Consider the following 24,565-nt stretch of genomic DNA (forward strand, 5'->3'; position numbering starts at 1 on the left):
AATCCAGCAGGCACAACAGAAGTCCAGCTGTCCTGGACCGCCAGCTCCGGCCCGCAGCCTGGGGACCCGCCGCTAGAGGGCGCCGAGAGCGCGCCCGCCCCAGCCCGCCGCCGGAGAGGGTCGAGCACGGGATCCGCTGCTGCAAGCCCAGAGCAGCCGGGTCGGCGGGCCGCACAGGACGTGAGGACTGTCACCGTGGACGCGCCGAGCTCACCGACCCGGGACACCGGCCTCTGGGGAGCATCCGGCCTTTTCTTCCGGGCTCCACGGTTCCCCATCCCGGGTGAGCAGCGCTTGGGCCGTACTGCGATGTCTGTGGGAGTCCACAGCCGTCCCCCCGGGAGCCGGGCTCCTCCTTTCGCGCGTCTCTGCTGCGTCTCGGCCGCGCTGGGGATGCTGTGGTCCCCCGCATCGCTGGCGTTCAACCTGGACGTGGACAGGCTCACGGTGTACACTGGCCCCGAGGGCAGCTACTTCGGCTACTCGCTGGATTTCTACATCCCTGATGCGCGCACGTAAGTCGCTGAGTTGGTTTGGTAGCGCGCTCCAGTCCAGTCCCTGTCCCTCGGTGGTCCCCGCAGCCCGGAGGAAAGGGCGTCTGAGATTCCAGCCAATTGCCCCCTCGGGGTCGGATTCTGCTCTCTGCCTAACACCAGTCTCTTTCTTTCCTGGCTTATGCTAGATCTATGTGCCCCGGGACCCTGGAATCGGAGATGGTCCACTTGTGTGTAAGTCCGGATTCAGAGACAGGAGCATCATACAAAGAGGAGAGTGGGACCGGACAGACTCGTGCCGGTGTGAAAATAAGGACCACGACAGTGTGTTCCTACCGAGCTTGAGCTTGTGGCAACTAAGGGCAGGGTGCAAGCGCCTTAGGGTGCAGGCAGTCTGGATCTGTCCTTGCCTTCTCTAGCACTGTCAGCACCCACCTCCACCTAGACACTCAGAGCCATTAGCAGCCTCCTCCAAAATCAGGTTTCTGATGCTCACAGGCTTGCGAGGAGGGCATAAAGTTCGGCAGTCTTCCCACAGTAAAGGTGTTTGCGCCCACCACCCCGCAGCAGTTCGGTGGGCGAGCTTCCACAGGCTGAGCGCCCAGGTTTATGATCCCTCAGGAGTGACTCTCTCCAACCCTTTTGCAGAGCCAGTGTCTTGGTGGGGGCGCCCAAGGCCAACACCAGTCAACCGGACATCATAGAAGGGGGAGCCGTCTACTATTGTCCGTGGCCCCTAGAGAGGTCTGCGCAGTGCAAGCAGATACCGTTTGACACCACCAGTAAGTGATGATGTTCCGCACTGTGGCCGCTGTTAAAAAGAACCCGAGCCATACCCCTCCCCCCTAAACCCATCCCTGGTGGCTGCTTTGCTTTCTCTTTCCCCTCCTAAAGTAAATCTGAGTGTTTCGGTGCATCTGGCAACTTCTGTTTCCCTACTGTTCAGAGGTGAGCGCTAGGGGGAGTGGGTGCTTGGGAGGGCTAGGACATTGCAACCTGTGGGACATGGGGACACACACCTTTTTAATCCTAGCACTTCATTGGCAGATGCAGGTTGTTCTCTTTGAGTTCAAGGCCAGCCAGGGAGCCTTAAAACCTCCCCTGGGCTGGAGAGAGAATTGGGTTGTTCCTCACGTGCAGACCTGGAAAAAGGCTCACTTGGGAGCGTTTGCAGTTCTCAACTTCCTAAGTCCAGAGTGGAGACTTCCGCTACAATAGATCCAGACTGAACCTGGGGTGCTCGCCATTCTAATTCCTAACAGAAAAAAAAATCTTTCAAAATATTGGACATTGGATGCAAAATACTACAGGCAAGAGTGTGGATGGATTACACTCGTTTCCAAAATCCCTAGACAGATGTTTCTTATTTAATTAAAGGGAAAATACATTTTAAACAATTCAGTCTGGTTATGTTTCGTCTGCTGCTTACCCCTCCTCCTTTGGGTCCTAAGAAAATAATTTAAAAGTAGTGTTTTGAAAATATTATCACTCAGTGTTTTAGCTAGTACCACCCAAATGTTAGCATTCAAATGATAGATATTATATGAGAATAAATTTCTCTTTTCAGACGAGATCGGGCACGTTCAGGGTGGTATGGCCGTAGACAAAATTTCTCTTTTCAAAGATGCAAATGTGTCAGATCAAACGACAGAGTGTGATGGGCAGTGGTTTAAAACACCTTGTCCAAGGCATAGCCTTTTAATGACGTCATTCTTGCTTTCCTGTGGTCTTGTGGTTATCCGGATATTGTGCATCTAGAATTTATGTAAATGTCCATTTTCACAGAATTTTGATGAAATTAGTTAGGTGGTATATACTCATGACTTTAATCTGTATCATTTATGTTGAGAAGGAAAATAATTCTGGGACTATGAATATGGATATCATATTAAAGAAAAAAATTATGCAGTCCTTACCTTGAATCATGACCCAATTAGAAAGTGTTTTGTAAAATAATTTTGTAAATTATATTTCCGTGCCCATCTATGGTCACAATATCTTATTTGTCATCTCATTAAATAATTCAGTTATTTAATGCCAGATTTGTACGCCTTTACTTATTGCACTCAAGTTTAGCAACTGGAAATTTAAAATCTTTTGTGAACAGAACAATGAAGTTTTTAGCTCCTTACTGATCTCTAGTTTAAGAAAAACTTCTGTGGCTGGAAAGATGGCTTGCTGGGTGAAAATGCCTTCCGTACAACATAAGGACTGGAGTTTGAACCACAGCACCATATCAAAGCTAGTCGGGCTGGGATGTGCCTATGACCTCAGCACTTGGGTGGGTTGCTTTTTTCAGGCTTATTTTTATTATCTCTGTGTGCATCTGCTTGTGTATGCTCCATGGGTATGGCTGCCCATGGAGGCAAGAAGAAGGTATTGGATTACCTGAAGCTGGAGTCGTGTGGGATGAGTCAAATGCTGTGGGTGCTGGGATCTGAACTCACTTCCTCTGGAAGAAGAGCTAACGACTCAGCCATCTCTCCAGCTACTAACCTATGTTTTTAAAAGGTAATTTAAATCTGGACCTTGAAACATAAAGATGATTTCGTACTCTTTGAATATACAGTCAAGAAAGACAGCATTTAATTGCTGAAATAATTGATTTTTTCACTAAGTAGCTGTGTCTAGTCATACAAATGAATTTAATAACTTTCTGGTACATTCTATAATACATGAAATCAGGATGTAGTTACATTTTCTTTTCATTTGCTAAAAGAAGAACTGATGTCTGCCTAGACAAGTTATACCTGACTATCTTCATAAGATAGTCGTTGATGGTTCAATAGATAAAAGCCACAGAATCTAGGCATCAAACTGACTTTTAAACTCTCTAGCCAAAACTTTCCGTGTTAAATTACAGTAGTTAATATTTTCCAACATTTGCTTTGAAACAATTGTTTGGGGCTTTTCGTTCACTCTTCTTTAGCAAACTAATCCTGAAATTTCCAGAATGGCCCACAAGAATGCACTTATCCCGTATTGTGGCTGTACTTATATTTGCAACAGAAGGGGACAAGCTAGGGCAATTTTGGCAATTACCCAAGTAGGAAAATACTGTCAAGAAAAGACCTTTGTTACTTGGAGAATAGTAAAGGGGTACCTGGCCTCTTGGTACGGTTCTGAAGAACATAGCAGGGTGTGCCAGCACTCAGGCATTGGGCTTATGTTTTATAAATGTATGCAGGATTTCTGCTTTAAGGTGTGTGTGTGTGTGTGTGTGTGTGTGTGTGTGTGTGTGTGTGTTTGTGCATGCGAACAGGTGCACGTGTTTGTGTATGTCTGTAGACCAGAAACTGACTCTGAGTATCTTCTTCAATCTCTTGCCACCTTTATATATTTGAGTTAATGCCTTCATTGGATCCTGAGCCCCCAAATTTGACTCTTCTCCCTGACAGGGAGCCTCAGGGATCCTCCTCTTTCTGTCTTCATAGTGCTGGGAGTGCCCTTGTGTGCCTGAGGGTCTAACTCACACCTGAGCACGTCTGCAGCCAGCACTCTATTGACCAAGCTATCTCCTCAGCTCCAAGATGGTTATTACATTCTCAAAAGCACCGAGGCAGGAAAGGCTGCACAGAGCTTGAGAGAAATGAAGGGTGCAGGCAGAAATTAATGCTCCAGTGAGCTATGAAAGAGAGACTTCTCACTGAAAAAGAAGATAGAAGTCTCTGGGAAAGAAAAAAAAAATCCCCGTGTCAGCCAAGAGGGGGTACTGTGAGTCCAGAAACAGTTTTTTTTTTTTTTCCCCTATGTGAAGTACTGGGGGGAAATGCGTGGGGAGCCAGAAGCCCAGGCTCAAGCGTGTGCTCCTGAGGTGGTGCTGATACGCCATACCTAATCTATCCAGTTACTCTATCCATGTGACCAGGTAGAGAAGAACTGGCGGTAGCTGTGATTTGATGCAAAGCTCTGAAAGCAAACAAGGGACCTAAGAGCCCACAGAGTTGCCTTCTACTTGAACATAGACAATGTGAGCAGAGGAGAGTGTGAGAATCCAGGCTGAAAGGTGGCAACAGGCATCCCTGACTTCGGGCATCACGGTCAGCATTGTAGAAATGAGAGCCTGGCTGATCACTACTGCAGAGCAACCCTTCTGTGCTCATGATCATTACTCCTAACCTCTTACATGAAACAACCGCGTAATACTCATTTTGTGAATCGAGATTCAGATCCCAAAGTTATGGCCGAGACCACATGATGGCACAGCAGCAGACGCAGGCTGCTTTTGGGGAGGATGCTGGTCTTCTTGAAGTCAGAGATTGGGATCTCTAGTGGGTCCGTGGAGCCCGAAAAGCACTGTGCCCCCCCTTAACTCCATCTCACCCTCGCCTGCCCACCACAGTTGGATTTGCGAATCCCAGTGTAAATGTTGTCTTCCTCTGAGAGGCTAAACAACTAAGAAGCAATTTTGACAAAGAGCTTGGAGAAAGCAGAGGTTTAGAATCAGGCTTGGTTTTGATGGAAATTATGGGTTGCAGTGGCCCTGGTTTGTTTAAGTTCCCACTGAATCTTTGCTTAGGGTCCCTAATGAGTTTTCCTGGGAAAAGAAAGATAATGCCTTTTCTTGAGAAAATGGGACTGTGGCTTAGGGACACAAGCAAGCAAGGAGGCATCCTCGGAGCTGTGTGTAAAGTGTCAGGCGCGCATGTGTGCTGTGTTGCCAGTGGTCCTCTGTAACACTACCCACCAGCCTCGTCTTTCACGTTGTTTGCTTTTCTTGATATATCTCAAGGCAAGATACCAAGAAAATCTGATTTTGTTTCACCTTATCCCAGCCCTGGGATGTCTAACATTTAATGTTTTGCTGGTATAACCCACTAAGTAGCTTGCCATATCATTTTGTCTCAGAACCTACCTTAGGTTAAGACCAACTTCCCCCTTCTAAAAAGTTACCTGCTAACTTAATTCTTTTTGTTAACTCATCATCATTTTATTTTTAACCTTATCAATCAACTTGGATTTTATTTTTTCACTATATCATGCGATAAATGCAAAACTAGAGGAAGTTTCCAATAGCCCAGGACTTCAAACGCATGAATGCCATCAAATTCTGGTCCTTTCAAGTCCAGAAAGAGAGGGTTTTAAAGGAAGCATATGGCGATGGGGGAGGTGCAAAGAGCAGATAATTTCCCTGCTCTGTACAAAATCAAGTTCCAAAGAATCGCCTCACTCTTCCCCCCTCTGTTACCCTTATACTTCAATGGGAAAAATTCCTCCTGTTTGCTGAATCGATTTCTTTCACTTTTGCCTGTGAACTCACCCCTGTCACATAGAGCTTAAAACCTCCCATCTGTCACGTGCATATGAAGATCCAAGGCTCAGTTCTCCTTTTCCCGCCCTGCAATGTGTGGATGTCATAACGACGGGTAGAACAGGATCCTTCCGGTAAAGGATGGGATGAATAAAATAGACATTTTCAGCTATGGATCATGAAAGGGTAAATGGTTGACCACTGTAACCAGCACCATCCAGGAAAAATCTGACAGTTTTGATTCTCAAGTGGCACGCTTGGAGGAGAAGGCTAATGGCACATGCTCATATATGGTAACAATTGTTTCAGCAGTAGTAAATACAGAGTTAGTCGGCTGGGACCCACGTGAGAGACGGAACCGGAAGAGGTGGGAGGTACCGCTGGGGTAAGCCCCGGAGAAAGACTTCTAGAATTTGCCGTAATGTAGTAGCTTTGTGGAAAAGGGAAAACGAAAAGCACAAGATGTTAGGAAATTTGGTCAGGGCCTTTCAGAGTTCCAGAACAGCAAGATTTTGGCCGGGGTTTGGATTGGAAAATGAAATCCCTTGTTTTGTGGGACCCGTTTTCTTCCATGTTGCTGGAGCCCATAAAATAAGCATCACTCAGCATCTGGCTGTGGGCACCGGACTGGCTGGTTTTGTGATAGTGCCGGTTTCCTTGTGAGAGGTGAGAAATATGTTGGCGACAGAGCCTTGCTTTTCCAGCCACCCCCTCCCTCCGCTCACCCATAGAGGTTGGGTGGGGGACTCATGTTGTTCAGGAACAAAGGGAAACAAATATAGGTCAGAGCTATTAACACAAATGACAGAAAGAAGAACATGAACGTGAAAGGACTCAGGAAGAGCAGAAAGCTGTTTTCCGGTGAGTTCAGGGGAAAGGAAGAAGACGGAGGAAGGGCTGAGGTGATGACCTCCTTTGAAGGGTCCACAGGGCGCCAAGGGTGCTGGTACAGACACGGCCCTCCAGCTGCGTGCAAGGGTGAGGTCAGAATGCTGACAACTCGGGCGTGCACGGGCAACACAGTAAGTCCACTTACAGTCTGGACAAGTGCGTGAGATGAGACCCGGCTTTCAAAGGGAAAGCAGAGGGAGGGTGGAGATAGAACTGGGTGATAGAATGCTTGCCCAGCATGTGGAAAGCCCTCAGATCGATGCCTGGCACAGCAAATTGATGGAGATAAGGGCGAACTGCATGAGGATGAGGACAGTGGGACTAGGGATATATATCTGATTGGCAGAGAGCTTTCTTAACATGGAGAAGGCCTTGAGTTTGCGTCCCAACACCAAATAAATAGTGAAATTTTGCTACTCACCAACATAGACAGATGAATGTCTGTGTGCACACATACATACATAGACGTGGAAGGCGATACGTTTATGAATGGGTACGCAGAAATGTTACTAGCCATGTGCCAATCCGACAGACCAACACTTGATCAGATGACACTGTGTTCCCTGTGAACAATCCCTGATGGCTACCACACCCAAATACGCTGGCCTCATAGAGACACCCACCAGCCATTCCTAAAGGAATCCCCATTGGCTCAGACTTCCACACAACAAGCAAAACTGGGTCCTGATAGGAGAAGGGAGGAGGCAGTGGACTCCACAGGGCTTAGCAACCAAGGGAGAGGGAGGAAGCAATTAGAAAGAGGAAGCCCTTGAAACTCCAAGGAGAAATGGGAAACAGATCTGCTCCCCGGCTAGCTGAGTAGTAGGAACACTAGGCGCCTGTTGCTTAATCTGCAAAATTCTTTCAAGAAGCTGGAAGTCTGTGTGAGGGACCAGGCTTCCAGGTTCCTGGCAAGAATACTCCAGGCAACAGATGCAGCGTTCTGAAAGAAATACTGAAAATAGTCTTGAAATTATTCTGAAAGAGGAAAGCTGCACTTTGACATTCAGGCTGACTGCTGAGGCTTGCATTTGCAGCAGCCCCGTGGAGAGAGTCCTGCGTTCACAATGAAGACCAGCACTGTGCCGAGGTCTGCTCAGGGTTGCTCACCTGATACTGTCTGGGTACACAAACATAGATCTTTGTGGAAGATTCATAAAGCTAACGTTGGTTTCATTAGAAGCATCCATTCATCTTTTATCCAACAGACATGTTTAGTACATTTAATGAAAATGTCTAATTTTTTCAAAAATCAGTTTCAGTATATGTTTACCAAAAACATGTGTATCTGTGTACAAGGTGTATCTGCGTAACGAGTCCTGAGCTAGATTAGAAGTGATGGCAGTTGTAGGCCATATTCTAAGGAGATCTGAGATAGGGAAGCAAATTGTGATTCAATTGTGGTTTTTATTCCAAACCTCCTACCTCTTAACGCCAGTTTTGTGTTGTTATGAAGTGCACATGGACAGATCTCAGATGAATGTCACCAGACAGTCTGGGGGGAGAGGGCGGTGCAGCTCAATCTCAGCCACGCAGAAAGGCCAGAACTGGGATCTCTGTGTAGCACCCCAGAGGTCTGTCAAGATGAGAAACATTTCTACATCTACAGATATTGCCCAGGTCATCATTCGCCCTTCAGATTATTTTTATAAAGATAAGGGATCCATTACAGAACTGGGGCACTCTTGAAATGCTTGTTGCACATTCCAAAGGGGAGGAGGTGACTGTTAAGGGCCAGTAGGGGCAGTTGGGGCAGCCTGGTGGAACTTTCTGCAGCCTGGGGATTGTGGTGCGTATTTGACTAAATGTTAACTGTCAAAATCCATGAAGGTACACAAGAGTGAATGTTCCTGTAAGTAGCATGACGACAAACGTTTAAACTGTAGAGGGAAAGAAGCCTACTTAAAGGATACAAGAAAGCTGTATATTTAATATGATCAAATTTGGTTCTGTAGCCATTGCTTTGGGCACATGGGCATTGGCATCTTCAGTTTATGGCAGGTTCTGATCTAATAAAATTGGAATGTGTAAAAATACCTAGTTTGAGTGATGAGTGCCAGCCTGGCACTCTCCTGAGTGAGACTGAGGCTGTAGGACCATCTTCATCCTTCTTTAAATTAAGGTTGGTAGCAGGAATGTATTTGGGAACAGAGCTGTGACTGAGCACATGTTGAGAAAGGACACACTATTCATTGAGATGTTCTAACCTGCACTTCCACAGTTTGTGAAATGTGAGGGCGGGGTCCCTCATCTGTAGTCACCAACCTGAGTGCTCACTTCAAACACAATATCTTACATAGCAAAATGAGTGTGACTCCTGTAAGGCTATAACTTAGCAGTTTCAGACTCATTTTTCTTTATCTCTGGCATTTGACCTGTGGACACAGATTCTTATATGATACTGAACAGCTTCCTTATCAGTCTTATCATCGTTTCTAGGACACACTGAGAGCAGATAAAAAGGCACAGTATTGCTACAGCAATGCTTATTCAAGAACCCTATATAACCCACACTAGACCCACCATGTGACCCAGGCCTAGTAAGGGAAACTCTTAATGACCAGGCTGCGGCTCCATTTCAGCTGCTTCCATTGTCACCTCCCAAAACTCAGCCAGATGGCTCCACCATAAGCCAGCCACTTGCTGCACTGCTTAATTAATATCTTCCCACAACTTCTTCCTCATCACACATGTTTCAATTCATTTTGGTCTGTTTTGTGGCCTCTTCCTTCACTGCCTAGAATAACTTTCAGAAGTGATTTCCTTTCTTTCTTGTTCTTTTTTCCATTTATTTGTTTGTTTGTTTGTTTGTTCAATCACTTTACAACCTGATACCAGCCCCCTCCCTTCTCTCCTTCCAGTCTCACCCCAAGCCCCTCCCTCCATTCTCCTCTCCTTCTTCTCAGAGAAGGGGAGGCCCCCCAAGGGGTACCAACCCATCTTGGCAGCTCAAATCACAGCAGGACTAAATGCATTCTCTCCCACTGAGGCCAGACAAGGCAACCCAGCTAAGGGAATGGGATCCAAAAGCAGGCAACAAAGTCAGAAACAGCCTCTACTCCCATTGCTAGGGACCCACATGAGACCAAGCTGCACATCTGCTACATATGTGTAGGGGGGTCTCGGCCCAGCCCATGCAAGCTCTTTGGTTGTTGTCTCAGTCTCTGTGAGGCCCCATGGGCCCAGGTTAGTTTACTCTGTAAGGCTGTCCTTGAACCCTCTGGTGCCCTCTATCTTTCCTCCCACTCTTCCACAAGAACCCCCTCCCCCTTAAGCTTGGCCTATTGTTCGGCTGTGGGTCTTGTCATTTGTTTCCATTAGTGGCTGGATAAAGCCCCTCAGAAGACAGTTATGCTAGGGTCCTGCCTGCAAGCATAGCAGAGTATAATTAATAGTGAAAGAGGTTGGCTCATTCCCATGGGGAAGGTCCCAAGTTGGGATAGTTATTGGTTTACCATTTCCTCAATCTCTGCTCCATCTTTATCTCTACATTTCTTGTAGGCGAGACAAATAATTTGGGTCGATTTTATGGGTGGGTTGGTGTCCCCTCCCTCCACTGGAAGTCCCACCTGGCTACAGGAGGTGGTGACTTCAGACTCCTTCATCTCAGCTGTTTCCTGATTTCCTTCTTATACTTCCCAATAGGATATGTTTAGTTCTAGGATTACCACACATTCTTGTATGGAAGAAAGACAAGAAAAATAACTTCAACAGCCTAAATATGACAGTCAACTAAGTAAATGCCATGTCAATGTGATGTAATCATAAAATTGAAGTCTACAAAGGAACATGAAAAGGAAAAACAGAAAGAATCAACATGAATATGAGAAGTTACTTTAGTTTTAATGTTAATTTAAAAAATTAAAAACAGTGTACATAACTTTTGAAGAGAATTGGAAGGAGAGTGCAGTGAATGGCTTTCTGGGTTGTAGAGAGTCTCAATTTGTCAGTGCTTTCCCTGAGGGCATGAGGATCCAAGTTTGGGCTCTAGAACTCATATACTGAGTTCAGTTCAGTGAAATATAGCTGTAATATTAGTGTTCTGGAAACTGGAGATCAACACCAGGTCTTCTTGCTCAGTTGTTCCTCCCTCTTTTTTTGAGACAAGGGCTCTCACCAGACTGTAACTCACCAAGCCTGCTAGGGTGGCTGGCCAGAAAGCCCCAAGTATGCTCCTGTCCCTGCTTCCCCAGTGTTGATATTACAAGCACGTACCACCTTGCCTGGCTTTTTTAACACACACACACACACACACACACACACACACACACACACACACACATATATGGGTTAGAACTCAGGTTCTTCGTATGACAGGAGTCTACTGAGGGCATCTGAAAGACTCTAACTAGCAGTGTTTTCAAAGCAGATACAAAGACTCATGACCAAACCTTTGGCAGAGTACAGGGAATCATATGAAAGAAGGGGAGTTAGTATGATGGGGAAAGGATAGGAGCTCCACAAGGACCAAATATATCTGGGCACAGGGTCTTTTCTGAGACTGACTTTCAACCAAGGACCATGTATGGATATAACCTAGAACCTCTGCTCGGATGTAGCCTCTGGTAGCTCAGTAACCAATTGGTTTCCCATAGTAAGGGGAACAAGGACTATTTCTGACAGGAACTCAATGGCAGGCTCTTTGACCTCCCCACCCCCCAAGGGAGGAGCAGTCCTGTTAGGCCACAGAGGAGGGCTTTGCAGCCAGTCCTGAAGATACCTGATAAAACAGGATTGGATGAATGGGGAGGAGGTCCTCCCCTATCAGTGGACTTGGAAAGGGGCACAGTGGAGATGAGGGAGGAGGGTGGGGTTGGGAGGGAATGAGGGAGCGGGATACAGCTGGGATACAGAGTTAATAAAATGTAACTGATAAGAAAAAAATAAAATTAAAAAAAAAAGAACTCAGGTCCTTGTGTCTGATGCCTATGTCATTTCTCCTGCCCTAATATAATATCTTTTGTACTTAAAAATCGCCTTTTATCTCCATCCATATATCTACTTATTACAGTGTCATCTAATATAATATCTTTTGTACTTAAAAATCGCCTTTTATCTCCATCCACATATCTACTTATTACAGCGTCATGTCCGAATAGTAGAGTTTTAAATAGACCTTAGTGGCATCATCCAAGCAGACCTTCTAGCCCCTGCTGTGTGGTCACAAAGAGAGCCTTGGCCTTGCCTCTGTAGTGTGTGCAAGGAAAATCAGTGGCAAGCGGTGGAGCGGAGGGACAGGTGTGTGTGTATGTGCATGAGCGTTTATTTCAGACTGCCTTCTATTACTGCCACAGAACATTAGTTCGTACTGGAGAGACTTTAAGCAACACACATTGATTGCCATACAGCTCTGAAAGTCTGAGTCTAAAATTGCTCTCCCTGAGTTAAAATCAAGTTCTTGGCAGAGCCATGTTTCTTCTGGAAGCTCTTGGGGAAAGCTGTTTCTTTGACTTTCCCAGGCTGTACACTGGCCCATGCTTTGGCTGGTGGCCTTTTCCATTTTTAAAGTCCACACTGTTGGCCATGTGCTTCCTTGTGGCTTCTTTGGTAATGCTTTTTCTCTTTTGCAGAACTGGGCCACATTAATAAGCTAGAGACCCTGCCTGTCTTAAAATCAAGTGACTAGCTTCTGGAGTGTACCTCAGACACAGCTCTCCTTTATTATTATTTACTTCTAGCTTGTGTATAAGTTTCTACACATGTGGAGCCTATTATTTTACCTAACCCAAGAGGTAAATTTCACTGAGGGGGTGATACTTGAGAAAGGGCCTAAGTTAAGTGAGGCCTATTAGAGAGAAGTGTTTTATTTAGAGTTTTGTCTGGGGTTAAAGTCTGGGAGTGAATGAACGTGGGCAATAGAGAAAGGGCCCGTGCCTAGAGAGAAGGGAGTCAGAGAAAGACTAGAAAATTAGACTAGAGAGACTTTGGAGGCAAGATGGGGCCATAATTCTGAAGCCACATGATTCTGAATGCCCATGGCCTCTGCCTGTGTATATTTATTCACAAATGTGAACACACACACAATTTTTAAAAAGATATAGGTCTAAAAAAAAAAAAGACGTGTAAATGTATCTCATGAAGCTTGGTAATTGTGTGTAACCAGCCTTTTAACTATGGTCATTTGAGATACCGTGATGGATGCTCAAAGGTGAAGCAGTTCATAAGATCCATCAAAAACTTCATGGGAAATACAGTTTCTCAGTAGTCCTTCATAACCTCTGGTTTGCACAGTCTTGCCATTCCCTCTTCCACAGTGACTCCTAAGCCAACTGGACTCCTTGGTCCCAACAAACAGCATGTGGTGTTGGAAGGAAGATTTGGTGGGCAGTGACCTGGTAGGAGGTGCAAGGGAGTGGATTCTATCAAAACATATTGTATATCTGTCCAAACTTAAGTCCTCAAACTTAAAAATAACATCTCAAAGGGTCGCCGCTGGATGCAGTTACCTAAAGAGCTGAGATCTGTAGACATTTTATGTTTTACAAATGCCAATGCACAGAGGACATATCTTCATCTACTGAGGAAATACGGATGTTTTATAGTACATGCACAACGCAGACAAACTAAGTCAACACTGCTAATGCAATTTCATGGAATAAGTCGAGCAAAAATATGTAAAGCTAACCAGAACCTTTTAAAGTCTTTCTAAAAGCCTCAGGCCATTTGGATACCGTACTCTCCTCTGAAAACACACTCAAAATCATGCCTTAGCAGGCTTCCATACATTTGTTCTGCCTAGCACGATGCTCCTGTGTGAAGCTAAACATGCTAATGCTTTTTCTAGAACTTGACTTTCCATCCTTTCTGTTCCCCTTTGGAGAGAGTTGTGGTTTGGGGAGCTTGAGGGATTTTGAAATTTGGCATTGTAATCTCTCATGATTATGATTTCAGAGATCTTAGATTTTAAGCACTATAAATCTTACAGATTTGGATCTTTCATAATTTAAACATTTAATATGATGACATGGGTTGGGATATGTGTTTCAGGATTGTGACCAATACTAAATTATATGGTACTTTAATAGCCAGGGTTGAGATTTGGGGCTTTATACTAAAAGAAATGCACAACCAATGCGGGAGTTTTGAGTAGGAAGTAAGATTATTTGAATTGTGTTTTTTTAAAGGATAACTTAAGCTTTTGGATGGAGAATAGACTATCCAGAACAGAACAAAATACAAGCCAGAACAGAAGCCAAGGGCATAAGGCAAGGGCCTCTTACCATTTTCCAAAGGAAATAATACAGCCTGAAATGAGTAAGAGCAATGGGGGTGGGGTGAGAGATGAGCAGAACTGGATTTCCTATTTCAGTTAATAGGGTCTCATTCTGGATGAGTTGAACAGTGTGAAAAAGAAAGAAAATTTGACCTTAGTTCCCAGAGTAAATGGACTGGGAGGCTGGGAACAGTGGAGAGGGAGCATGCCTTGGAGGAAACATCAAGAGTTGAATCCAGATATGTAAAATCTGAGATGCTTATTAGACTTCCAAATGGATGTCAAATGCACTGTTGAATAAACAGAACCAGGCCTTGTGAAAGACTTCTGGGATTTTAATTTTGGAAGCCCCGTGTAGATATTTAAGACAATAGCTTACTTATGGGGCATGTGTGGACCAAGTGTAGAGCAGCACAGGGAGAAAATAGAAAAGAGATGATCTCAAGGTTGAACCTGAGGCCCAGAGCAACCCAACCTCTAGAAAAGAACTGAGCATAAAGGGAAGTGTGTAAGATATAAAGAGCCCTGTTAGGTGAAAGTCAAGATGTCAACAAAAATGTTCTGTGGAATGAAAATATTTGTTTTGGTAACTGAAAGTTATGTATATACATGAGAGAGAATGTGTCAAAGCAGACTGGGAGAACATAAGAGGACAGAGCAAGTGTGCAAAGCTGTAAGTGCGATCATGGAAATGTAATGATCAAGGAGCTACCATAGCATGGTTGCAAAATGATTGATGGACATTAACTGGAGGAAATGTAAGGGGACAGTGTTGATGGAAAGAGAGAGTGTACACATAGATGGGGATGGCTGGGGTTCTAAAATAAACACAGGGTCTAGCCTGGAGGCTCAAGAAGGGAGGGCTGTGGGTCCTTAGTACTGGTAGAAAGGTGGAATAGGAAAACAGCTGTGAGTGGTTGATGGATGATAGGTTTCAGGAAGAAAATGACCTTTTGGTTAATTTTGTCTTTAGATTTTTATCAGTGAAACAAAAAGCAAAGTCATCAGCTGAGAATGAGGAGGCAGAGATGGTTGGGAGGAGAAGGAAATGTGAATATGATGAACACAGAACACACTGAGTTTTGCAGTAACAGAGTGGCCATGCGCTAGACAGACCTCCCTTTCTGCACATGTTGAATGAATGTGTCTTTGTCTCCACTCACCCCATAGCATGAGTAGCTGGACAGGGTAGAATTTAAGAAAATCTCCCAGAGGACAACTCCATCTTGGATGTTAATCTTCCAAAGTATATATTGCAGGCAAAGATGTCTTGTATTCTGTGGTGCCTATTTGAACATTAGGAATGTCTCTTTAAAAAAAAATAACATGGGGTGGGTGAAGGTGCCTTCTGCACAAGCCTGACAACCTGAGGTGAGCTCTTGGGATCCACTAAAAAGGGGAAGGAGAGAATCAACTCCACAAAGTTGTCCTCTGACTTCCACACGCACTGTGGCGTGCACACACCCATTAGCACAGGAACACACAAACAAAATCTATTTTAAAATTTTTTAATTGCATGAACTGTTTTATTAGATGAATGGTTGGGGTCATTTTTATTGCATCATCTGCTAACAAAGGAGATGGAATTCTAACTACTATTCAACCAAGCAACAGGAGGTAGCTTAAATACGTTCTCAAATGCTACCCAGAGAAGCTAGTTTACACAGCCCTTCTTCTGAAGCCCCATCAGCTGCTGTATTTAAAAGCATTCCTCTGAGGTTATATTGATGCCATTTTCATACTGAAACTTTTTCATTACTTCATATAAATAAAGAATTGGGCATTAAATAGAAGCACTCAGCACAGTTGGCAAATAAAAGTGATACGTTAGCCATATTGGAAACCTTTGATTTTATAGCTGGACCTATAAACAAGACACGCGATCCTAGGTAATTCCTTGAGAGAAAGAGAATTCCAAGAGAAAGAGAAAATCTAGAAGAAGGGCTTGAAGGAGAGTGAATATAAGAAATCCCAAGCAGGTAAATTAAAGTCACATTGGTTGGAAATGACAAGAATGACCCTGGTAAGGTAAAGGTTCTGTGTGGCTGGGTTTTTTGGTGGAGAATCTCTGCCACTGGGGTAAAGCATGGATTTGAAGGTGGTAAGCCTGAGCAAGAACAGCCAACCAGGACACTGTGTTAGCAACTGAAGCTAAGGATCACAGTGGCAGCCATGAGGGATGATTCAGCAGAGACAGGAAAAAATGCAACAAGTAGACATGAGAGAGACAAAGAAAAGCCATCTGCAGAAAATGATGATGTGGAAGTCAAAGTGTGGAATTGTGGACCACAGGGTTGATGATTTTGGAGGATGTAGTCCCGGCTTCTGACTTGGTTAATGGGCTTGCCTCATGTCAAACTAAGAGATAAGATAGACAGAGCAGTCTGTCCACGCCATATTTAAATGCTATGGAAAACCAGTGCATTGAACTTTTATTCCAAATAGAGGTGTCCTATCAGCAGAAAGATTCGATATTTGACTAAAATATGTGCATTTTGTAGACCAAGGAAAGCTTATATCACAGGACATGATGTAGAGAGACAGCTGAAAAGTGATGTGTGTGTGTGTGTGTGTGTGTGTGTGTGTGTGTGTGTGTGTGTGTGTACAAATATATGCACACATATGTGCACTTGTCCATAGCGGGGATTGTTAAGAGAGAAAACTGTTTCAGCGAATGTGGCTATAGTGAAGTGATTTGTAGAAATTGAGGTTTAAGTTGATGGTTTCATCACTACAGTCCAACTGCAGTCAAGCCTGCCTCTCAGCCTCAGTGGGAGTTGTTTTTGTCCTTGTTTCTAACTGATCTTATGATTTCTCTTGGGGAACTCCTTGGTTTGTTTTTTATTTCCAGTTATTTTATTTTATTTTTTTGCTCCTCTAGCTGTACCATATATACCAACAGAATTCCCACCCTCCAAAATTACTTACACCGTCTCAACAAAAGTCCATATGTGTTTCCAGAACATATGCAAAGCATTTCAAGTAGTATTATACGATGTTAAAAAAAAACCAAACTCATTCATTTCTATTGCTAAGCAAAAGTCTAACTAACACTGGTTAGCTACTATGGTTATTCAAAACAAGAAGCTTGTAATATCTTCTCTGTTCTATGGGATATGATTTAGATATGGAAATAATTATAGAAAAATTATGTCCTTATCCAGGGCAGGAAAAATATATATAATAGGAATATTGTTATATAATATTTATATTGCTTTCCCAAGCCTGTACATATGAATGTTATTATTTAAACTCTAAAAGCATAAATTTGTCCCATTTAAGTATATTAATGTTTGGTTATATATGGAGAAAAACATTGAAATTGTGGTTTTGACAAATGAATTTAAAAGCTCCACAGTTTTCAGAACAGAATAATTTCTTTTTCTGCTCTTGAATTGTGAATGGCTGAATAAGTTTGCCATGATGAGCAGAAAGTACATACAGAAAACTGCATTTTAATGTCCTTTCTATTGCCATGTCATAGAACTTAATATTAAGTCGCTTAAAAAGAAAAGAAAAAAATCAAACAAAACAAACTTTCATGGCCCATCTCTGTCACAAAAGAACCCCCAAAAGTACCTCTTTTGTCACTGATACAATTCTAAGATGACAAATTGTCTTTCAGCCAGATATAAATAATTTTCCAAGGTCTTCCATGCACCCACCCAACAGGGAATAGTCGCATCGGCAAACAGCAGAGAAAAACACATTAAGCCATTGTTAAAACAGCGCTTAGTTCCTACAGAGAAGGGGGACACACAGAGAAGGAGTCTTCATGTGAAACAGTTCACTGTTGGAAAATTATAAAATTACCTACATATTTTCAATGAAAAGAGAATTTACAGCCTTATTTATTTGGTGCTGACACAGAACCGAGAGACCTGTGCCTAATACTCTAATGATGAGCTACAAAACCAGCCCTTTTGTCATTTGCTTGTTTGTTTGGTTGGTTTTTGTTGCTTTGTTTTGGGAGAGGTTCTCACAATTAGTCCAAGCTAGCCTCAGACCCAGACTACTCCTCAGACCACTCACATGCTCGGACTGGAAGTGTGGGCCATCACGTCCTTCACTTGTTTTAAGGAAGTTATGTGGAAAACAGGTTTTAAGGAAGTTATTTTTAAAAGCTGGAAATAAGAAAGGATTACAGTATGTGTGTTTGTGTGCACTTGTGTGTGTGCGTGTGTGTGTGTGAGATCAGGCATGGAACTCAACAGGGAACAGGAGAGAGCTACCAGATTGGAAAGGAAGCGTCACCCATGGAGGTCATATAGAGTCTTCGTCCTCTGATCAGAAGAGGAGGGCATGGAGACTCACTCTGTTAAGCAAAGATAAGCAGTTATTTATACTGTGTGTGTGTTTTCACATTGATGCACATACCTACTTAAGTAGGGCATATGATGTAAACCACCAATTCCAGTTGGTAAATTACCATTCAACCAGAGTAAGACATCTCTTGACCATCAGAGGCAGAAATGAGTCAGTGAAACTGATTTAAGCCCTTGAAAATTCCCAACAGTCAAGAGTGCAGCCCCAGAGCTTTCTGTAACATCTTTTAATGGGGGACTGAGAATAATCCATTCGGAATTTTAATTTTCTGTGACATAAAACCCGACTCATGCTCTCTCTTGGATTTGTTTCTTTTAGATAAGGGTTATCTAACACCATCATTTTATCTTGAACTTTACGTATGAGTATTCCTTATTATCACACACCTAGCTCCAACTTAAATGCAACTTTTACGCTACACATTTGATGATGTTCAAGATTTAAATGTTTATAGATTTCTTCCCTCTTTTTTTGATCAAAACTGTCTGGGCAGCTCCTGCAACAGCTTGAGGAGAGACCCTGAGGCGACAGACTTGGAAATGATGACTGAAGGCGTGAGCCAAACTTACTGTTTTTCCAAAATGAGGTCAAGAGCTTTATAGTTTCCCCAAATTGGCCCATCTGCAGAAATATTTGGTTACACCTGTGCAGTTTCAGCCTTTCCCTCCCCTTCCCTGGCATCTACCTTCATTTCTTCAATTCTTCTCATTTCACTAAACAGCTTAGAGGACTCTGCTGTTGTTCATGTGTGTACCACATTCTGCAGCCCCACACCCCACTCCTGCTCTGAAACACACAGTCCCCGAAGTAAAAAGACCCAAAGCTGACATGCTTTGCCACCCACTTGGATCTGCCACCCAGACTGCCCAGATATACCAGCTGAAGGGGGATCATTTACATCCCAGAAAACAGAACAGACCAAAGCATGGCTGTCCCCTGACACCCTTCTGTATTTCTCAGGTTGGCTACATGTCTTTTCAGTGTATCTTCAGATTTGTCCTCACCACCAGATTATAGAAATATATTAAAAGGAAATGTAAAGGGTCAGCCTCGATTTCTCTCTGTCTCTCTCCCCCTCTCTCTCCTTCCCTCCCTTTCTCCCTTCCCTCTCCTTTCTTCCCTGACATGCACATACTTTTTTTGTTTACTTTTTTCAACAAAAATGAAATTGTGCTGAATAATTTATCCTGAGAAAACTTCTGAATGAGTGCATGGGAACTGGGCCATTCATTCAATGAACACTTATGAACAGCTTACAGGGTAACAAGAATTATTCAAGAAGTGCGAAGTGCAAAATGCAGAGGAGAAACAGGAGGTCTCTATGGATGGAATTGATGTATATTATCAAGGGAAAGTCGATACATGTAAAGACTAATATACCATCATCTCAGATAGTGGTCAGTGCTGCTAATGAAACTTACAAAGGATCACAAGAGAGTCAGAAAGAGTTGGGTGATGTAGGAAAAGTGTGTCTTGGGGAGATGGGTGTTTTAATTTCCAGTTGAGCAATGAAGAGGAGAGCTCTCTCAGCCATGGAAAGCCCAATGGGAGGAACATTCCAGACAACAGGAAGAGCAGCAGCAGTAGAGAGGTCTTAAAAGCTGGGTGTGTTCATGGGACAACCATCAGTGTATCTTCCTTTTAACAAAAACCACAACCTGGGGGAGACTGAGGCTGCAGAGAGGCTATGGTGTCTCCTAGGATATGTAAGGAGTGCTTTGTTTTTTGTTTTGTTTTGTTTTGTTTTTGTTTTTTTTTTTGTCTTTTTTTCCCCCCTCAGAGATACAAAAATCATCATTGAGCAAAGAGAGGTCGATTTTTCAATAAATCATTGCTATGGTTCAAATGTGAAATGTGACCAACAGACTCACATGTCTGAACACTTTCTTCCCAGCAGAACACAGCTGTGGGAGGTTCCAGAAGTTTTAGGAGATGGGATCTGGCTGACAGAGATGGGTTGCTGGCTGGGGTTAGGGCGACCTTTGAAAGTATAGCCCAGCCCTAGTTTTAATCTAGTGCTATCTGTTTCTTGGCCGATAGCATGTGACCAGCCAAGGCACCTGGCAGGAACTAAGCCCCCTCCTGGTGACATGGCTTCTTCACCAGACGGACTGAAATTCCCTGACGCTATGAACCAAAATCAGTTTTTCCTTCCTTCAGTGGCTTCTGTCTGTTATTTGGCCACAGTGGAAAGAAAAGAAACGAATATAATGGTGTTGGGATACATGGCTTTTCATGCTGAAATATGTCCCGTACCTCTACCACAGTCTGTAAGAATAAATTCTGTATAGATTGTAAGCCACATACAGTGAAAAGACAAAACAAAACAAAACAAAACAAAAGGAGATATTTGAAACATATATGATGAAAGAAGAATCAATACCCCATTTATGATTAATTATTACCAATCAGTACAACCAATATGCAAACATGAACTGAATCAAAGGATAGAAATGATAAATAAATGGGGGAAGGGAAGGGAATGAATGGTTCACAAATGTGAATAGGTGATCGAAGTTTCTAATATTGGGAGAACATAAATGAAAACAAAAAAACCAACGTGAGATGCCCTTTCCCAGCTACTTTAACTGTTCTGAATAGCGGAGGTACCACTCCCACCCCCTGATCTGTTGATAGGCCTGGGAACTACAGTTAACTTTAATGAAGTTTGATGAAATGGTTTTTACAAGGATACTCAGAGCCCATGTGCTAAGTAATAGCAAAAGAAAGAGACAAAGTTTTGTATGCATGTGCTATGGATACCTGAAACATACATGATTTTCTAATGGGGTATAATACTATATAAGAATCTAAGGAATAAATTAGATATATGTTTCCCTAGTTAGCCGACTATACACCAATGGACCAATCTATGCTTCTATGTACACATTCATCTGTCTGTCCAGTTAGCCACTATGGCTGTCTCTCACGGACATTACATGTGAAACACAAACACACCTACCTAAAGATTACAGAATGCTGTTTATCTGTTAAAAGAATAGTCCACAAGGCACATACCTAAACATAGTAAAGACAATATACAGCAAGCCTATAGCCAACATCAAGCTAAAGGGAGAGAAACTTAAATCAATCCCACTGAACTCAGAGACAAGGCAAGGCTGCCCACTCTCTCCTTATCTCTTCAACATAGTACTTGAAGTCCTAGCTAGAACAATAATGTAACTAAAGGAGATCAAGGGAATACAATTCAGAAAAGAAGAAGTCAAGGTATCGCTTGACTTCTTTGATGATGATATGATAGTATACATGAGCAACTCCAAAAATTCAACCAGAGAACTCCTTCAGCTGATAAACACTTTCAGCAAAGTGGCTGGATACAAAATTAACTCAAAAAAATCAGAAGCCCTCCTGACAAAAGGGCCAAGAAAGAAATTAGGAAAACTACACCCTTCATGATAGCCACAAACAGCATAAAGTACCTTGGTGGGACTCTAACCAAGCAAGTGGAAAATCTGTTTGAAAAAAACTTCAAGTCTCTGAAGAAAGAAATTGAAGAAGATATCAGAAGATGGAAAGATCTCCCATGCTCATGGATTGGTAGGATTAACATAGTGAAAATGGCCATCCTGCCAAAAGCACTCTACAGATTCAATGCAATTCACATCAAAATACCAAAACAATTCTTTACAGACCTTGAAAGAACCATTCTCAATTTCATATGGAAAAAACCAAAAACCCAGAATTGCTAAAACAACATAATCCTGTACAACAACATATCATCTGGAAGTATCTCCATCCTGATCTCAAGATGTACTACAGAGAAACAGCACTAAAAACTGCATGGTACTGGCATAGAAAGAGAATGGTGGATCAACGGGGTAAAATAGAAGACCCAGAAATAAACTCACACATCTACAGATTCTTGATTTTTGACAAAGAAGTCAAAACCATACAATGGAAAAAAAAGATAGCATATTCAACAAATGGTGCTGGTCTAACTGGATGTCTACATGCAGAAAAATGCAAAGAGAACCATATCTATCACCCTGCACAAAACTAAAGTCCAAGTGGATCAAAGACTAACATAAAATAAGACACACTAAATCTATTTGAAGAAAAAGTGGGGAAGAGCCTTGAACTCATTGGCACAGGAGAAAACTTCCTGAACAGAACAACAACAGCACAGGCTCTAAGAGCAACAATCAATAAATGAGACCTCGTGGAGCTGAAAATCTTCTGTAAAGCAAAGGACACTGTTGTCAGAACAAAACGACTGCCTACATATTGGGAAAGGCTCTTTAACAACCCTACACCTGACAGAGGGCTAATATGCAGAATATATGAAGTACTCAAGAAATTAAACAGCAACAAATAAAGTAATCCAATTAAAAATGGGATACAGAGCTAAACAGAATTCTCAAGGAATATTGAATGGCAGAGAAACACTTAAAGAAATGCTCAACATCCTGAGTCTTCAGGGAATTGCAAATCAAAATGACCCTAAGATTTTACCTTATACCCATCAGAATGGCTAAGATTAAAAACTGAAGTGACAACACATGCTGGAGAGGATGTAGAGAAAGGGGAGCCCTCCTCCACTGCTGGTGGGAATGTAAACTTGTACCACCACTTTGGAAGTCAATCTGGTGCTTTCTCGGACAATTAGGAATAGTGCTACCTCAAGATCCAGCTATACCACTGCTAGGCATATATCCAAAACATGCTCAAATACACAACAAGGACATTTGCTCAACCATGTTCATACCAGCTTTATTCATAATAGTCAGAATCTGGAAACAACTCAACTGTCCCTCAACTGAGGAATGGATACAGAAATTGTGGTACATTTACACATTGGAATACTACTCAGCAATTCAAAACAAGGAAATCATGAAATTTGCAGGCAAATGGTGGATTTAGAAAAGACCATCCTGAGTAAGGTATCCCAGCAGCAGAAAGACATACATGGTATATACTCACTTATAAGTGGATATTAGACATATAGGATAAACATACTAAAATCTGTATACCTAAAGAAACTAATCAAGAAGGAGTACCCCAGGTAAGATGTTCAGTCTTCACTCAGAAAGGCAAATGAGAAGGACATCGGAAGAGAGAGTAAACAGGGAACAGGACAGGAGCCTACCACAGAGGGCCTCTCTGAAAGATTCTACCCAGCAGGGTATCAAAACATGCTGAGACTTATAGCCAAACTTTGGGCAGAGTGCAGGGAATCTAGTGAAAGAAGGAAAAGAAAGAAAAACCTCGAGGGGATAGGAGCTTCACAAGGAGAGCAAAACAGAACCAAAAAATCTGGGCCCAGGGGTATTTTCTGAGACTGATACTCCATCCAAGAACCATGTATGGATATAACCTAGAACCCCTTCTCAGATGTAGCCCAACACAGGAACTGTTTCTGACATGAACTCGGAGATCACCTCACCCTGAGGGGGGAAGAACCTTACTAGGCCACAGAGGAAGATGATGCAGCCAGTCCTGATGAGACCTGATCGGCTAGGGTCAGATGGAAGGGGAAGAGGACCTCTCCTATCAGTGGACTTGGAAAGAGGTATGGGGAGAGATGAGGGAGAATGTGTGGGATTGGGAGGGGATGAGGGATTGGGCTACAGCTGGGATACAAAGTAAATTAACTGTAATTAATAAAAAAGAATAGTCTATCAAATGTTGGTAAACTACAACTAGTTTGAACCATCTTTTCTTTCTGTGTCTATTATTATTAGTAGTAGTGGTAATAATAGTAGTTTTGCACAATTTGTAAGCTATGTGTAATTTTAAAGTTTTAACTACCTAACATTTTAAGGAATATTTTATTATACATGAAAATCATATGGAATTTCAATTTCTGTGCCCTTACATAAAATTTTCTTGAAACTCAGCCAAGCCCACTTTCCTCTGTACTGTCTGTGGTTTCATGTTGAGTGTAGGTCTGGGCAGCTGTAACAGACTGTGGAAGGTTGCAGTGCCTAAATCATTTATTGTCTGGTCCTTAGTGACGCAGAACCTGGATCTGTATTGTTCATGAAGTCATTTGTGTGTTTATGTGTGTAAATGTTTGCGTACACACAGAGGGCAGAGATTGTTGTCAGCTGTCTTCTTTAATTGCTCCTCACCTTTTGTTTTGTTTTGTTTGTTTGTTTGTTTGCTTGTTTGAGACAGGGTCTCTCACTGAAGCTGGTGCTCTCCAGTCTGGCTAGTCTGGCTAGCCAGGAACCCTCTTGTTTGTCCCTCCTCAGTGCTGGGATTGTGAGCAGGTCACCTCATCTGGCTTTTACATACGTCATAGGGTTCACATTCCATTCTTTATGCCTGCGAGACTAGCACTTTCTTGACTGAGCTATCCCCTTAGCTCCTGTGTTATTTTCACACACACACACACACACACACACACACACACACACACACACACAC

The 24,565-nt window shown here is 42.9% G+C and overlaps 1 protein-coding gene across 1 annotated transcript in view; it reads left to right on the forward strand.

Annotated features, from left to right (window-relative positions):
- The first annotated feature begins 210 nt into the window (after positions 1-210).
- Itga8 (integrin subunit alpha 8) overlaps positions 211-24,565 on the forward strand; it is a 165,092-nt gene continuing 140,737 nt past the window's right edge. The window contains exons 1-2 of the mRNA XM_055593745.1: positions 211-515; positions 1,143-1,276. Of these exons, the coding sequence (XP_055449720.1) occupies positions 310-515; positions 1,143-1,276 (340 nt within the window). The 5' untranslated portion in view covers positions 211-309. The remainder of the gene's footprint in view (positions 516-1,142; positions 1,277-24,565) is intronic.

The sequence above is a fragment of the Psammomys obesus genome, unplaced genomic scaffold, assembly GCF_907164565.1.
Source record: "Psammomys obesus unplaced genomic scaffold, mPsaObe1.curated_primary_1811, whole genome shotgun sequence".
Classification (NCBI taxonomy): domain Eukaryota; kingdom Metazoa; phylum Chordata; class Mammalia; order Rodentia; family Muridae; genus Psammomys; species Psammomys obesus.